Source organism: Panicum hallii, chromosome 2, assembly GCF_002211085.1.
Source record: "Panicum hallii strain FIL2 chromosome 2, PHallii_v3.1, whole genome shotgun sequence".
NCBI lineage: Eukaryota > Viridiplantae > Streptophyta > Magnoliopsida > Poales > Poaceae > Panicum > Panicum hallii.
This window is the reverse complement of record NC_038043.1, coordinates 54,843,144-54,858,091: the sequence shown is the minus strand read 5'-3', so window position 1 is coordinate 54,858,091 and position 14,948 is coordinate 54,843,144. Positions and strand designations below refer to the sequence as shown.

Here is a 14,948-nt window from a genome sequence, read left to right as displayed (position 1 = left end):
CGACGTGTGATCTTTTTTTTACCAAGTAGTGTACAATAAATATTCCATTTAAATATCTATCTATATGTATAGTGACTAATTTGCCTATGATTATTGGAACCGAAAATAATATATAGTTTATTGCTAAAACACCACGGTAGCATAAAAAGCTACAAAGTCAAAATATGTAAAAGATCACAACGTTGATTTGCCTCATGCATAAATTTAGGACTCATGAAATAGTATAAGATAACTAAACAGACAATTTATCGTAGAGGTTGTCTGTTAGACCATCTTAAAATTACGTAGCGATAATGTATGAGACCGTCTATTAAACAATACTAATATACTTGCCCTTATGCTGCGAGCAGGTTTCCAGATGGTAAGAAAAAAGCAGTCCATGACCATTATTTCTGTAGATACTGGGATACTGATGAAGATGTGAAACCAGAAGGAATGGCCCGTGGTCATGCAGGCTGTCGTTGCAGGTGCAGGCTTGCGATTGCGTAATCCCCTTTTCTTCTTCCCAGATATTTTTACAAACAAACATGGCTATCAAAATTCAAATTCGCGTATGGACGCAGGTCGAATGACATTGTTTGGGCTTTGGCAGCGCAATGTTTGGGCTCAATCACGACAAAAGTCCAGCCGGCCCAGCCCTGTCTTTTCCCTCAATAGTCTTAATTAGAGATTATATTTGTTTCCGGATTTGCCTCTCAAACTTCATCGGTACGTTTTGGCTCATTCAAGATCTGATTGGTATGTGTATCTAAAGAGAAATTTGAATTTTTAACACTCTACTAGATGAGTGCACATACGTTGCTACGGATGGAAAAGAATTTCTAGTAAATACATAGAGCATGTGCAACATGTTGTTGATCTTATTAGCAACACCTCCGCTGCCAAATCTGTGATCATGAACCCTAATACATCACATTACAAATATGTTAGCCAATGGAAGATTAAAGGAAGAAGTGAAAAAGGGGAAAAATATATAAATGGACTAGAGGAGAATAACAAAATAACTCTTTAATATTAAGAAAGAAAATGACAGTAAAAATATATAAATATCAAGAACGGGAAAACATGAAGGAAAAGAAAATAAAGAAAAAGAAATAAAAAAATAAAAATAAAAGTTATAAGCCAAGAAGCATATGAAGAGTACTTGAAGCAATTAACCTATCTACGCTTGGTACTTGGCAGATGTCGCTTTTACTCTAAAAATTTTGAATTTGTAGACACTTTTGAACTATTATGATGTAGCTCTATAAGATCCTATTTGGCAAAGCTTTTTGGATAGCTTCATAAAGAGCTTCATTTGAAGCTGTGTCAAACGGATTTTTTTCTAGCAGCTTTATCTGGTAAAGCTGTTTCCGGGTTCTACTAGGAAGGAGAAGTTGGAAAACGTGGCTTCGACCGGCTTCCACAAGAATAAGCTGTTTCGCCAAATAATTTTTAAAATAGTTTCAGCTTCACTAGAGAACCTGTTTCATAAGAGAAGCTGCTACAGAAATTATTTTAGAAAAAATTGAAGCTGTACCGAATGGAGCCTGAAAATCAAATACGGCCAAAAGTCAGAAACCGGGAGCATCACGGTGCCGTTTAGCCGAACTATGTTCCCGCGGTGCTTTCCATATTCCAACATGCGCGCGGCGCTGCTTGATCGGCCGGCTAGCCCGCACCGCCCGCGCACGTCACGTATGCGTACACCTTCACGTGCCCAGCCGTGGGGTCCATTGCTTGTTCTATTTTACGAGTTACAACTTTTTTGCTTTTTAGATTGTTAACCTTTTTTAGATTGTTTATTCTAGTTGGGAAGAAAACAAAACATGCATTTACTATGCTCAATGACAGATGATGGGCTGGTAACAAGCTCAAAACAGAGACAAAACAAGCCTCCGAGTGCTAACGGGTCCACAAAGCACAAGCACGCTTGATATGGCTGTGTTTGAATTATTTAAACGGCAGGCCCGTTACATCGGCCAAGAGACGGAACAACAACAATACATACGGGCAACAGGTGAGCGTTGGATGGTTATCCAATAGCTAGGACAGGTGATTGATGGTATGTCAACTAGTTGCCTTGGAGAATGATTCTTTTCTTCTAATATAATTCCTATTCCCTGGCAAGCAAAAGTACAATCATTTTACATGCGAAATTGGACGTATGAAATAAATTTACGTTACTGCTTGCATGAACAAGGGAAACTATTTGTAAGGATCCATATTTGGGAGAGGTTTTATCGGCTTCGGATTCACCTATTTACGCAAATTCAGACATTGTAGCGTGAAGCTGTTTTGTAAGCTGAGGTAAAAATAAACTATAAACCAGATGAAACTATTTCTTTGAGCCGTTTTGGAAGTAACCCTTTCAAATAACCTTAAGATCTTCAATGCAAACAGTAGATATTTGGTCTGCCGGTTGCATCAAAACATTGTAGTGCATTATATATTGTAGACTAAAAGTAGGATATTTGCATGAGTGCGTGCCTCGCTCTTTGAGCGGGTTGATATTTTGGTATAATAAGGTACAAAATTCAGCTGCACAAACTACATATCTAAAAGATTACTAAACACGCCCAGCGAGCTGGTGTGTAAATAAAGAACAAATATAACTACGTTACAGCCCCATATCAGCACGACGAGCTGCTTCTATCTCGAGAGGAACTTGCGTGCAGCACTTGACCGCAGACCAAAAAATGATAGCAATCGCCACTGCAACGGAGACGCTCACGGCGTAGGCTCTCACTTGCCCTGGCCTGTGCTTGGCTTCCAGGGCATAACCCGTGCCAATAGCTACTCCCATTACTATAAAATAGATGAGCAATATCATGACGTAATACTGCAAATAAATCTAAGAGTGAATTAGTAACGTAAGTGTGAATTAAATTAATAGGCTCGCTCTTCCCGAGACAGACATATATAGCCAAAGTAGTTCCTCAGCATATAAGATCTATAAACTGTAGATAAATATGTATTGACGTACGTACCCAGGGTTGATAGAACGGGGATATTATTCCTTTACACTCCGCTCGCGCTGCATTGTACTCTTGTTCGTCCTCGTAGTAGGCCGCCGTGTGCCTGTGGTACCAGATTTCACCGACGCGGCCCTCTCGTAGCGCAAACAGAGGCAACTTTGACATGATATTGGCGCTGACGGTATCTCTCTTTGTGACGATGACTTTAGAGCAATGGGTTTTGCAGATGCAGCAATGCTTGTTCCGATAGAAGAAGCGGATGCGCACCATGCACTTCCGGCAGACGACGCGGTGGCCGCACCGCCCGACGGCTACCCACTCCAAAGGCTCCGTGCATACCACACAGCAGTTCTCGCAGTCGGCATCATCTTGATCAGGCGCCCCGATATCCATGACATGGTCGTCGTTGGTGGTGCTTTCTTGGCTTCCAGTACCACCGTCTCTGTGGCTCTCAGCGTCGCCGTTGTCGTGAAGATCTACTATTCTGACAACGACATGATGGCACTCCGCCATCTGCACTTGCGCCCCCGTGGGATGTGGCGGCTGCACACGCACATACGAACAAACAAATAGAATAAAATAAGAACAGTACACCAATCAATAAAAATAGAACAAAATAACCTTAAAAAGTTACTGCTTATGCTGCAAGGATCGCATGAGCGCTAGAATCGTTGAAATCGGAGTTAAAATGGAGAAAATAGGGTTCAAACAGGGTTCCAGAGACCTATTTATAATGGTTTTGAATCTAAAAGGGCTCTGACAGAAGAAACTGAGGGCTAGATTGTAATTAAACCGTAGACAGAGGGGTTAGACTGCAAAACTGAGAGATATCGGACGGCGGGTTCTATTTTGGAAAACTACAGGGGTCTAAACAGAAGAAACAAGACCTAAGCGCAAATACTTTTGAACTACGGTGGAGTGCTGGTTGATTTCAGGAAAGATGAGGGTCTAAATCGAAAAAAGGCCACGAGTCGACCGGTATTAGATTGGTTTGACTCGTGTCTAGATCGGTTTTGAGCCGTCGGATCTAGATCCGATGGTCAGGGACGGTGGGGCTTCGGGGCGGCGGCGCGGAGCGCCGGCGGCGAGGGTCGGGCGGCGGCGAGCGGCGGCGCTTCACCGGACTTCACGCGATAACGCGTTTTCCGGCTCGGATCTGGACGGGGAGGTAGAGGGAGACGTGGGGAATCGATCTAGGGCGTTTGGGGCTGCGAAATCGGCCGTGGCGGCGGTGCGACGGCGAGCGGCGGCTCGGGAGCTCCGGCGAGCTCGTGCGGCCACCGGGAAGCCGCGGGGGAGGGAAAAGAGGGCCGGTGAGGGTTCTCACCACCACGTGGTGCTCCGGGGGCGGTCGTTCGACGGCGAGCGGCAGCGGAGCGGCGGCGCGGCGACGGCCCGAGGCGGCGACGGCGGCGGAAGCTTCGGGCTAGGGTTTGCGGCGGAGGCGGCGGAGGCGGCTTGGGGAAAAGAGAGCTAGGGTTCGGGGGGGCTTTATAGCGGCGGCTGCGGCGTCTGGGCGTGCGGGCCCGAGGCGGAGAGCGGCCGGGGGGGCGCCGCGGCTGACCCGGCCTCGAGCCCGAGCCTGGCTCGAGGTCGGGGACGACCCCGACGGGTGGGGCCACCCGCCAGCGAGAGAAAGGGGGAAGGGAGAGGGAGGCGCGGCGGACTGGGCCGGGAGCGTGTGGGCCGTGCGCAGGAGAAAGAAGAGAAAGGGAGGAGGGCAACGGGCCGCACGGTGGAGGGAAAAGGAGGCCATTGGCTGGGCCGTGCAGACCAGCTGGGCCGGGCCGAGCGGGAAAGAAAAAGAGAAAAAGAAAAATGGCCGGGCTAGGCTGCAAAGGGGGAAGGAGAGGAAGGGGGAGAGAGAGAGAGAGAGAGAGAGAGTGGGCCAGCTGGGCTGGGCCCAAAAGAAGAAGAGAGAGGGAAATAAAATGAGAAAAACATTTGAATGCTTTTAAATTTGAGTTGGAGAATTTGAATTCAAATGCAAATCAAATAATAAAATAATGCATAGAGGCATGAAATGCACAAACCTATGTGACCTTATATTTCTTTTTAGGTTTTATTAAATTGCCAATAATGCACGATAATGCTCTAAATCAATATAATTGAAACAAAACCTTAGGGTCCTTAAAGGAAATCTAGCCAAATTTATTTAAGTTTCAGATTTAAATTTTTAGGGTGCTACACTCTTCCCGAGACGAACATATATAGCCAGCAGTAGTTCCTCAATATATAAGATATATAAACTGTAGATAAATACGTATTGACGTACGTACCCAGGGTTGATAAAACGGTGATATTATTCCTTTACATTCCACTCGCGCTGCATTGTACTCTTGTTCGTCCTCGTAGTAGGCCGCCGTGTGCCTATGGTACCAGATTTCACCGACGCGGGCCTCTTGTAGTGCAAATAAAGGCAACTTTGACATGATATTGGCGCTGACGGTATCTCTGTTTGTGACGATGACTTTAGAGCAATGGATTTTGCAGATGCAGCAATGCTTGTTCCGATAGAAGAAGCGGATGCGCACCATGCACTTCCGGCAGACGACGCGGTGGCCGCACCGCCCGACGGCTACCCACTCCAAAGGCTCCGTGCATACGACGCAGCACTTCTCGCAGTCGGCATCATCTTGATCAGGCGCCCCTGCTACATCCATGACTTGGTCGTCGTTGGTGGTGCTTTCTTGGCTTCCGGTAGCACCGTTCCTGTGGCTCTCAGCGTCGCCGTTGTCGTGAAGATCTACTATTCCGACGACGACATGACGGCACTCCGCCATCTGCACTTGCACCCCCTGGGGATGCGGTTGATCTTATTGTTCTTCCATAATAACCGGATGGATCGGAGGGCGCAACAAAATAAACCCGCCGCATACATAGATATATATACCGCGCCGACCTCACGTTGGACCTTCGACAGCTAGGGTTCCAATTCTCTTTCCTCCCAAAATAGAAGAAACGATTCAGATATCCAATAGCTTTCCATCAACTCTACACTACCGATCGAACACGTGTACGCATCCGGCTCCAAAGAAACATCTCTCTCTCCGTGTTGGGCTGCACGAAAGTTTTTGCCCACCCATGGGCTAAAAGTTGAAGAATGAAAGTTGGGCCGTGATCGCCCTCTGCTTTCCTTTTTCTTGGATTGGATCGTGCAAGCTATTGCGGGAGGTTGCAGAAGTTGAAACCGGCAGCCTGACTCATAAAGCCATTAGCCATGCTAGCTTCCACAGGCTGCAAACCAGCTAGTTGCTTTTCCCCTTTTCCGGTGCGGCTGCGGCCACGGCTGGTGGTTCTCTGAAAGCCACGGTGGTCAGTTCCGAATCTGAATCTGAAAAACCAAGCACCCATCATCGTCGGGCGGTGCGGCCACCGCGTCGTGTGCAGCAGGTACATGGTGCGCATCCGCTTCTTCCACCACCAGAACAAACGGTGCTGCATTTGCCGAACCCGCTGCCCGAAGGTCCTCGTCGCCAGGTGGGGCGGCGCCACCGGGGACCTGTCGGCCCTGCCGCGATTCGCGTTCCGGGAGGGCCGCGTGGGCAAGTACTGGTACCACAATCACACGGCAGCCTACTTCGAGGACGAGCAGCAGTACGACGTCGCCAGAGCTGCATGCCACGGCATACTTTCACCGTTCTATCAACCCCTGGTACGTGACCTTGTTTTGCAATTCTTTTTTTTTTCATAGATGGTCATTTTTGTAGCAATAAAATCCGTTGATGATTTGCTTGATTTTTGTAAAAAAAATATTTGTCGATATTGTTACTTATTTTTACCATCTTATTGTTTTGCAGTTCTGTTTCCTATATTTGTTCGGTTCTGCTCTTCTCATTGGAGCAGTGATGGGCTCAGGTTTTGCTGGTCAGACGAAGCATTGGTCGTTACAAGTCATAGCCTACTCTTTGACCATATTTGGTGCACTCTCTTGGTGGCTACCATCATGTGGACCATTGTGAAGTGTACTCAAGATCCTCTCCAGCTTGACAATTCTCGTAAGTAGATGAATGAACACTGGCAACCGCGAGCGAGGGGGTGCACGGCCGCAGCCCCTGGGACTGGGACGGCAGCTCGCCGACGGAGCCGAACCGGATATTGGCCGCGGGATGAAACCGGCCGTCAATGGTTCGTTCGGATATTTTCAGGGGTGCTTGCTTCATGGGAAAAACGATTGCACCACCGAATGACTGAAACTGAACTGAAACAATGACCACTCAGACTCGATCGATTTCCGGCGGTGCAAACAAAACAAGCCAAGCACATATACCCAAAAAACCGTGATCCTGACGACGAGCAGGGTAACCACACGAGCAGACAAGCTAAGATCAGTGTGAAGACCACCTGGTCCGCATTCGGCAAGGCACACGTATCATATATGTTCAGAAAGAAAAAACAGATAAAAGGAACCAATTGAGCAAGAGCAAAAATATCCATTAGTCTTACTGACTTGCACTCAAGCAACAGCACATGAACCTTAGGTTTTACACCACGAATGCCATAAACAAAGCATAAATGAGCTCTGAAATTAACTAAATTTGCTGACACAGACCCCAGAATTTGCTGCTGCAAGTTATACTAAGCCTCATCGGCACTCAGACCCAAGGACCATCCACCTTGGTCCCCTTCAGAGGCACCTGAAATTGGAAAGCAAACAAACAGATAAGCCCATGAAGAAGTCAAACAAGAAAAAGGATATGGAAGCAGCTGATAGTGAGGACCAATGGTGGTCAACCCTGGATGATGAGTGATTGACAACGTTGTGTGAATTTGATGTCTCTTGGCTCGTGATGCGTAGGCACAGGATGCAACGTGACGGTCGTCGGATGCGGTGAAGGTCAAGCGAAAGGTTCATGCCGATGGACCAAGGGCGGTGAAGGATGAACCCGAGTAGGCTTGGATTGAGGGATCGGAGGAGTCTGGACGGAGTCACGAGCGATCCACATGATGCACTAAAGAGCAAGAGTACATGGACGGATGAAGACGGTATCGGTCGAGTCAAACGGGACGGAGGCGTCAGAGGCCTAGCGGAGACTGGATATGCGTCGACATCAAGGTGGTCGCGTGGCGACCAAAGGAAGATGGACAGTTTGGGTAGTTTGGGCCTCAAAACCACCGGGCAGGCAGGTTTCCCAGTTTGGGCCTGAAAACCGGGGGTGCATCCGGTGCGGCCGGATTGGCGGAGTGGAGGACACGGGGCGCCATCGCGAAGCTTGTGTCGAGGCAAAGCAAAGTCGTGAAGGCGGTGTATCCGTCCTATGGCTCTACCAAAAGTTGGACTATTTTGCCCTTGCGTGGGCGTGTATCGTAGTTATTAGGGTAGAGATATTTTCATCTTTCGTGAGGACCATTAATAGATGGGCATGGCTAGTTGCTCATTTGGACTTGCTTACTCTCTAATTTCAAAATTAGTGTTTGTGTTAAACTTTTCATGGGAATGGAGGTCCTAGCCTCCTTGGGTCCTCCGGGCTTCAAGATTTGAGTGATTTTGTTGTTCATCCTCTTGTTCGCTGCGTTTTTCTTTTTCTGCGATTTTCGGTGGTATTTACTTGCGATTTTCGATTCGTGAGTTTTGCTCCATCTTTTCACAAACTTCTTCATGGATCTGTTAGTCCTTGACATCGTGCATCTATGGCTCGAGGTTCACTTCGATTCGTTGAGTATTGAGGGAGTATTTTTTATTTGAAGTTTCGGATTTCGTTCTTGCCTTCCCCTTCTTTCTTCTTCTGCTTGTGCGCAGGAGATTTTTGGGACTGCGGTGCGCGGACCTGCAGCACGGCGTGCGGCGACGCGCTTGCGCAGCGGCGCGTGGCTAACGGGCGGGGGCAGCCAGCCCCGGCCGGTGCAGCTGCCGCGGCGGCGGCCTGCAGCGCGTGGCGCTCGCGGGCGGCCAGCTCCAGCCAGCAAGCAAGCGCTAGCGCACCGGGGGACAAGCTGCTGGGCCTGCGGGCCAAGGCACTGCAGGCCGGCGTGCTGCCAGCCCAGCGCCAGGCGGGGCGCAGCAGGCCTGTCGGGCCAGCGTGAGCAGGCCGCTCCAGCAGGCCACCGAGCCAGGCAGCCCATGCACAGCAGCATGCAAGCTTGGTTTGCATTTTCCCCTTGCTCAACTTGTTTATTTTCAGATCACATGTTTAGATAAGTTATTAGAAATTATTATTACTAATCTTAGTTAATTCTCGCATGCTCTAGCTTATGTTAATTAGTTTTTGATCTTGCTAGTTACTTCGAGTTTTTGCATGCCTAGCAGTGAGATCTTTAGTTCTCTTGTTGAGTCCGGCATTTTGGCGAGTCGTAGTTTTTTTTGAGTTACTATGGATATTTGCTTCCGATTGCATTGAGCTTTTCCTAACCGTTCCTAGGATGAATTAGTCACGAGTTAGCTTGTGTCAACTTGGTGGTTAGAAGAGAGGCGTGTCAGGTTGATTTTGGGATATAGACCTTGTTCTCTCGTAGAATTTTTAAAGGCTCTCATTCACTCCCCATTCACCCCCCTCTGGTTGCCTATTCCGGTCCCACAGATAGAAGCAATTTTTTTTAATGAGGCGAGCCATGTGTCCAGATTCATCATAAATCAAATGGTTATCTTAGTTGCTCTCATCTTCTAAAGCTGAGGCCACTCTTGTCCAATGGTGGAACTTCAACAGCGGGATATGGCACCAGAATTCGTTTTAGAGCAACCATTTGTAATTAGGCATTAAGAATTGCATTGTATGGTACACTACAGCAAAGATAAGTGACTCTAGCAAGTATTTTGTTAGGACAACACCAGGTTTTATTTTTGTAGCAATATGAATGACCAGGACAGAGCAGAGGCAAAAATTACAGCTTAAGCATGTCAATCACCAGTTAAGATGCTAATTTGTGACTACCAGTGGGGTTTTTCATGAACAAGAGCCGGTAAGAAACAGAGTTAGCTTTTTTTTTGAGCATCCACCACTGTTTTAACCCTTGCATACACCCAGGGACAGATTAGCCATAGTATCAGTTCTGTCTCTTTCAGAAGGAGCCTGCTACTTGCCTATATCAATCAGAGCAAAGGCCTAAACTTTTTATTGCACATGATGCTTTCTTAAATTTCTCAAAACAGAAATTCAAATCCGACTCAAATCAATTCAACCCATTCTAATTGTCAAACCAAACCAAGCCAGCCCACTAGTTAACCTCTGACCATTTCCCACCGAACCAACCAAACCAAAGGTTAAATCGTAGGGTAACAGAATTAACGATCAGGGAGAGCAAAGGCTTACCACTACTCCCACAAGACAAGAATGGTGGTGAAGACGGACAGGATCAAAGAAGCGGCAGCTGCGGCAACCTTCTCGGCCGGATGGACGCCGATCGTGCTACAGAAACCAAAATACATCAATGAAAATTGTGTTTGTAACCAGCGAATGCAACAAAGATGAACCCAGCGAGAACTGATGAGTGAAATGAAGAAAAAAGAAAGCTCACCTTGGGAGGGTGGCATAGTGAGCGAAGTAGGTCGTGGAGACAGCAAGAGCACCACTGGCGCGAACCAGGCGTGCGGGCGCTTCAGTCGGATGGGGTCTCGGAGGTGGTGGCACACCATGTACATGTGCAGCAGGACGATGCTGTCGGGTTTTATCCGGCTGCCCACCGAAGGGTATACCTAAAGTGGTAGGTTTTGGGTTGGGATGCGCCGAAATCAGAAACTCGAAGGTGCAGACAACACAAAATTTAGACAGGTTCAGGCCGCAATATGCGTAATGCCCTACGTCCTGTATGATGGTTTATATTGCCTTGATGTTGATCTGGTGATCTTATGTTTTGAGGGGAGTTCCTGCCCGCCCTTATATATCCGGGGAGACAGGGTTACATGAATCCTAGTCTGATAAATCGTACTCGAATACAACTCGAGTAGTTTGCTTCTATATCGACTAGTTCTACTCCGCATGCGGGTAGAATACAACATAAATAAGGTACAGGACACGTCCTATCCCCTAACCCAATACGGACTCCTTGATGTACACAGCCCCGTGGCCCCGGGTCTGACAAGCCCCCGAGCTCTTCGTAGTTGAATACTGCAGGCTCTTCGAATATTTCTGAAGCAATCTTCGACTTCTTTCGAAGCTCCGTCTTGAAATTTTTCTTCGAGTACTCTTCTGACTGCATCGAAGCTATGAGGTGCTTATGCTCCGAATTATTTCTTTTATATGGGGTGCGATGAATAATCGCACTCCATATGGAGTAGCATCAGAACCTTAGGTTGAATCGAAGAATCAAGCTGAGGGTCAAACTAGTCTTGAGTCTTTTTTTATTATCCTTCGAGTACTTTCGAAAAATAAGTAGTCGATGCCACGTGTCTCACAGCCCCCGAGCCTTGAATTCAAATCTCTCAGGTTTGGAAATAAGGATCCAAAAGTCGTGGCATGTAGTGTTACTCTGAAATTTTGAGAAAAATTCTTCACCTTCTGCACAGTGAAACTGAGCCTCCTGCTAGTTTATTTAACCACGCGGTGGCTTAGAGTTTCTTCTGCACTCTCAGCCTTCATATAAGTCGTTCTCGAGTAGTTTTGTGGCGTCCAGCCCCCGAGCTTACGAGTCAGGAAAGCCGAAGTAGCCATGTCGAGTAGTGTGCATCGCCTAGCCCCCGAGCCTGGGGAGTAGCGGAACTGTGATGGCACGCCGTGCTGCCTGGAGGGTTGTTGCTGAAGCTTGATCTGAAAAAAGATAATGCGTACATTATGTAGCATAATGTGAAGATACCGAGTAGTACTTAGTAATAATATGAAAACACTCGAGAGTGTGTATGGCGACATGCAAAGATCTATACTTCCATAGGGTGCAGTCCCATGAAGCCTCCGGCACTCAGAACACAACCTTGTGGCGTAGCCTCCGTAGTCAGTGTCCTAAGGCCGTGGCAAAGCCGCCAGCACTCGGTGTATTAAGTCTGTGGCAGAGCCTCCAGTACTCGGTGCACCAAGGCTGTGGTTGTCGGTCTAGCATCCCAGGAGTAGTCGATCAAGGCGTAGCCCCCAAGGGTTTCATTCCCATCGAGAGGCGTACCGGAAAAGGTAGCCGATCCTGTGAAGAACAAGTCGGAAAAGGTATAAATCACTTAGCTTGATTCGTGGACGAATATCGACGAAGCCGTGGAGCTCGTTGATGGAGCTGCGACGGTTTGTTGATGAAACTCGACTAGTCGGAGCCGATTCCGACTAGTTTCCAAGTCGAGACGAGTAGTTGAAGTAGTCGTCGGCGGGCTGCCGATTGTCCTCGCGAAGTCGAAGTAGTCTCGTCGCTGATGCGCGTGGATATTGCGGCACAAGCCGGAGTTGAACTGGGTCGTCGAGTTCGATGGCCGCGGTGCATCGACGTTGCAGCGCGAGGTGAAGTCGAGCCGAGTAGTCGAGGTCGATGTAGCCGTTCACTGGAGGATCCGATCTCGAACTCGATGAATGGATCCGTCGATGCACATGCGTGAAAGTAGCAATCCGCCACCTGGTGAACTAGAAAGATGCCATCGAGTTCGCCGGTGGATCTTCGATGCGCTTCCCTACCTGACGCGCCAGCTGTCGGGTTTTATCCGGCTGCCCACCGAGAGGTATACCTAAGGTGATAGGTTTTGGGTTGGGATGCGCCGAGATCAGGAACTCGAAGGTGCAGACAACACAAGATTTAGACAGGTTCAGACCGCAATATGCGTAATACCCTACGTCCTGTATGATGGTTTGTATTGCCTTGATGTTGATCTGGTGATCTTATGTTTCGAGGGGGGTCCCTGCCCGCTCTTATATATCCGGGGAGACAGTGTTAAATGAATTCTAGTCTGATACTAACTCAGGAATCGTACTCGAGTACAACTCGAGTAGTTTCCTTCTGTATCGACTAGTTCTACTCCGCATGCGGGTAGAATATAACGTCCTATCCCCTAGCCTAATACAGACTTCTTAATGTATACAACCCCGTGGCCCCGTGACCCCGGATCTGACAGATGCCAAGGAAGTACATGCAGGTGCGCTGCAGGTGAGACGAGAGGCTGCTCCACCACATCCTCGTCGGAACCGAAGGGATCCAGGCGGAAAAGCCAGAAGATGCTGCCGTTGCGAGCAGCAAGCGACATCACCATCACCGGAGGGTAGAGCATAAGCATGAACACCGTCAACACCTGAAAGACCAAGAAAATTCCGGATCGTAGGTGTAAAATGGCGGAGCAAGGAAGAGAGAAACACCACACGGGAGAACAAGCGCTCACCTTGTAGTTGAGCTCGTAGAAAAACACCTCTGCATCTGAAAACGATGAAGAACAGTTCTTGAGAGAGAGAAGAAGAGCAGCCCGAAAAAGAGAAGACAAGAAGGAGCAGGAGAGAAACGAAGAAGAGAGGCAGGCAAAGGCAACATGGAATCTTGTTTACCAGTCACTAGAGCACCTCTGTCCACCATGGTTGAGGGGCGCCGAGCTCTGGGAGACCAGTGGAGGAGGAAGAGGGCAGGAGGCGACGGGGGGTCAGAGTTCACTGGCTAGAAGAGGTGATGATGCCGGTGCCTCTCGTGCCCTTTTTACGAAAGAACCCCAGCAGCAGGAGCAGAGCGGCATGACCAGCAGCTGCTTTTCTTTCGCCTTTTAAAAAATTGTTGACCAGTACCTGCAGTTGACATGTGATTTATATTTATTTCATTTTTGCGGAAAATCCACGTGGTTTGATTTGGTTTCAACAAAGAAACAGAGCATCGATCCAAAAAATTTATTTACTCAGTCTCCAGTGTTGGTTGCAACTTCTCGTATCAATTCTTGTCTTCGTAACATGTACAGCTTTTCTACTAAAATGTAGAAACGAATGAGTAGCATGTTAATGGAAAAGCTAAATCTTGGTGAAGTGTTGTTATCCTCTCGTGATCGTCAGATGCGCTCCACGATTAGAGAATAGGGAGTACTCTGAACTGTGAGCAGCAAACGGCTGTACTACGAATCGTGCTACTGGTTGTTTATCCACACTGCATACTGCATCGTGGCACGACCCGTTCCATACTTGGCGCGGACGAACTGCTAGGCGCTAGCTCTGCCAAACGGCTAGCTTCTGGCGCGAGGCAAGAGAGCACGCATCAGCTTTGCGTGCTGGCAGGCCGCCTGACCACGCAGCTGCCGGCCTCCCATCCTGCTGCACCCTGCACCGGGCGCCAGTCGTAGGCCGGCCCGGTGGCTAGGCATCTCCCGTAGACCCCTACGCTTCTCCCGGGTGAATTCAGCAAATAGCACCGGTTTCCGGTGTTGTTCAAGAAATAGCACTCCAAATCCATATATTCACTAAATAGCACCGGTTTACAAAATGGATTCATAAAACAGCACTACACATGCTTCTCTCATTCTTTATCTATCTTTTATCATTTCTTCACATGCAAATACACTAAATTACCCCTGTTAGCACAAGGACCTCCCTTTTTTATCCTTCCATCCACCGGTAACAAATTTCACCATGCCAAGAAAGACAAATGGAGATGTGATGTGCTCATCGTCATCTTAGATTGCGCAGTACTTAGCTGCTGTTCGTGTCTTTTTTAAAGCTGGGCATTTGGTTAAATTAGTTACGAAGAATTTCGGTTTTAGCAAAATGACCACCAAATCTGCTACAAAACAAAAAAACAAAATCATTTACAACTAAATCAATTTGGTTAATGGCTAACTGAAATACATATTATAGCTCTGCAGGAATTCATCAACAAAAAAAAAAACGAAAAGCAACCTGCTTCTTACATCTCTGCAGGAATGCATCAACAAACATGAAGGGCAATTCGGTCTTTTGCATTTAGTGACATGTGAGGGGAAAATTAAAACATAAGGAAAATGGAAGCCGGTGCTATTTTATGAATCCTATGGTTGCTTGTAGTGCTGTTTCATGGATATGCATGTTGCAAGTGCTATTTCTTGAACACTACGTGAAACTAGTGCTATTTTCTGAATTCTCCCATGGCCTACGGGCTTGTCGTTCGAACCTGATTTTTTATTTAATTATTTCCGTATTTGCAAATAAT

The 14,948-nt window shown here is 47.6% G+C and overlaps 1 protein-coding gene and 1 long non-coding RNA gene across 3 annotated transcripts; both read right to left on the bottom strand.

Annotated features, from left to right (window-relative positions):
* Positions 1 to 2,453: 2,453 nt before the first annotated feature.
* LOC112883194 (E3 ubiquitin-protein ligase hel2-like) lies at positions 2,454 to 4,544 on the bottom strand. Of its 2 annotated transcripts, none has more exons than XM_025948456.1 (3): positions 4,285 to 4,544; positions 2,970 to 3,500; positions 2,454 to 2,821 (listed from the first exon to the last, which is right to left on the bottom strand). In XM_025948456.1, exons 2-3 carry the CDS (start codon positions 3,468 to 3,470, stop codon positions 2,600 to 2,602), a joined length of 723 nt encoding a protein of 240 aa, XP_025804241.1. In that variant the 5' UTR covers positions 3,471 to 3,500; positions 4,285 to 4,544; the 3' UTR covers positions 2,454 to 2,599. The 2 variants fall into 2 exon arrangements, with proteins under 2 accessions (XP_025804241.1, XP_025804242.1); XM_025948457.1 differs by having other exon boundaries at positions 2,454 to 2,787.
* A 2,859-nt stretch (positions 4,545 to 7,403) lies between these two features.
* On the bottom strand, positions 7,404 to 10,665 carry LOC112880296. The gene is made up of 3 exons (XR_003226283.1): positions 10,410 to 10,665; positions 10,205 to 10,300; positions 7,404 to 7,594 (listed from the first exon to the last, which is right to left on the bottom strand). It is a non-coding gene; the product is annotated as an uncharacterized LOC112880296 (long non-coding RNA).
* Positions 10,666 to 14,948: the final 4,283 nt, after the last annotated feature.

Bases quoted from the DNA above. Each gene is read 5' to 3' on its own strand.
- LOC112883194 (XM_025948456.1), bottom strand. From the start codon at position 3,470: ATGGCGGAGTGCCATCATGTCGTTGTCAGAATAGTAGATCTTCACGAC. The intron at 2,822-2,969 runs GTACGTACGTCA...ATTTATTTGCAG, and splicing joins CCCCGTTCTATCAACCCTGG to TATTACGTCATGATATTGCT.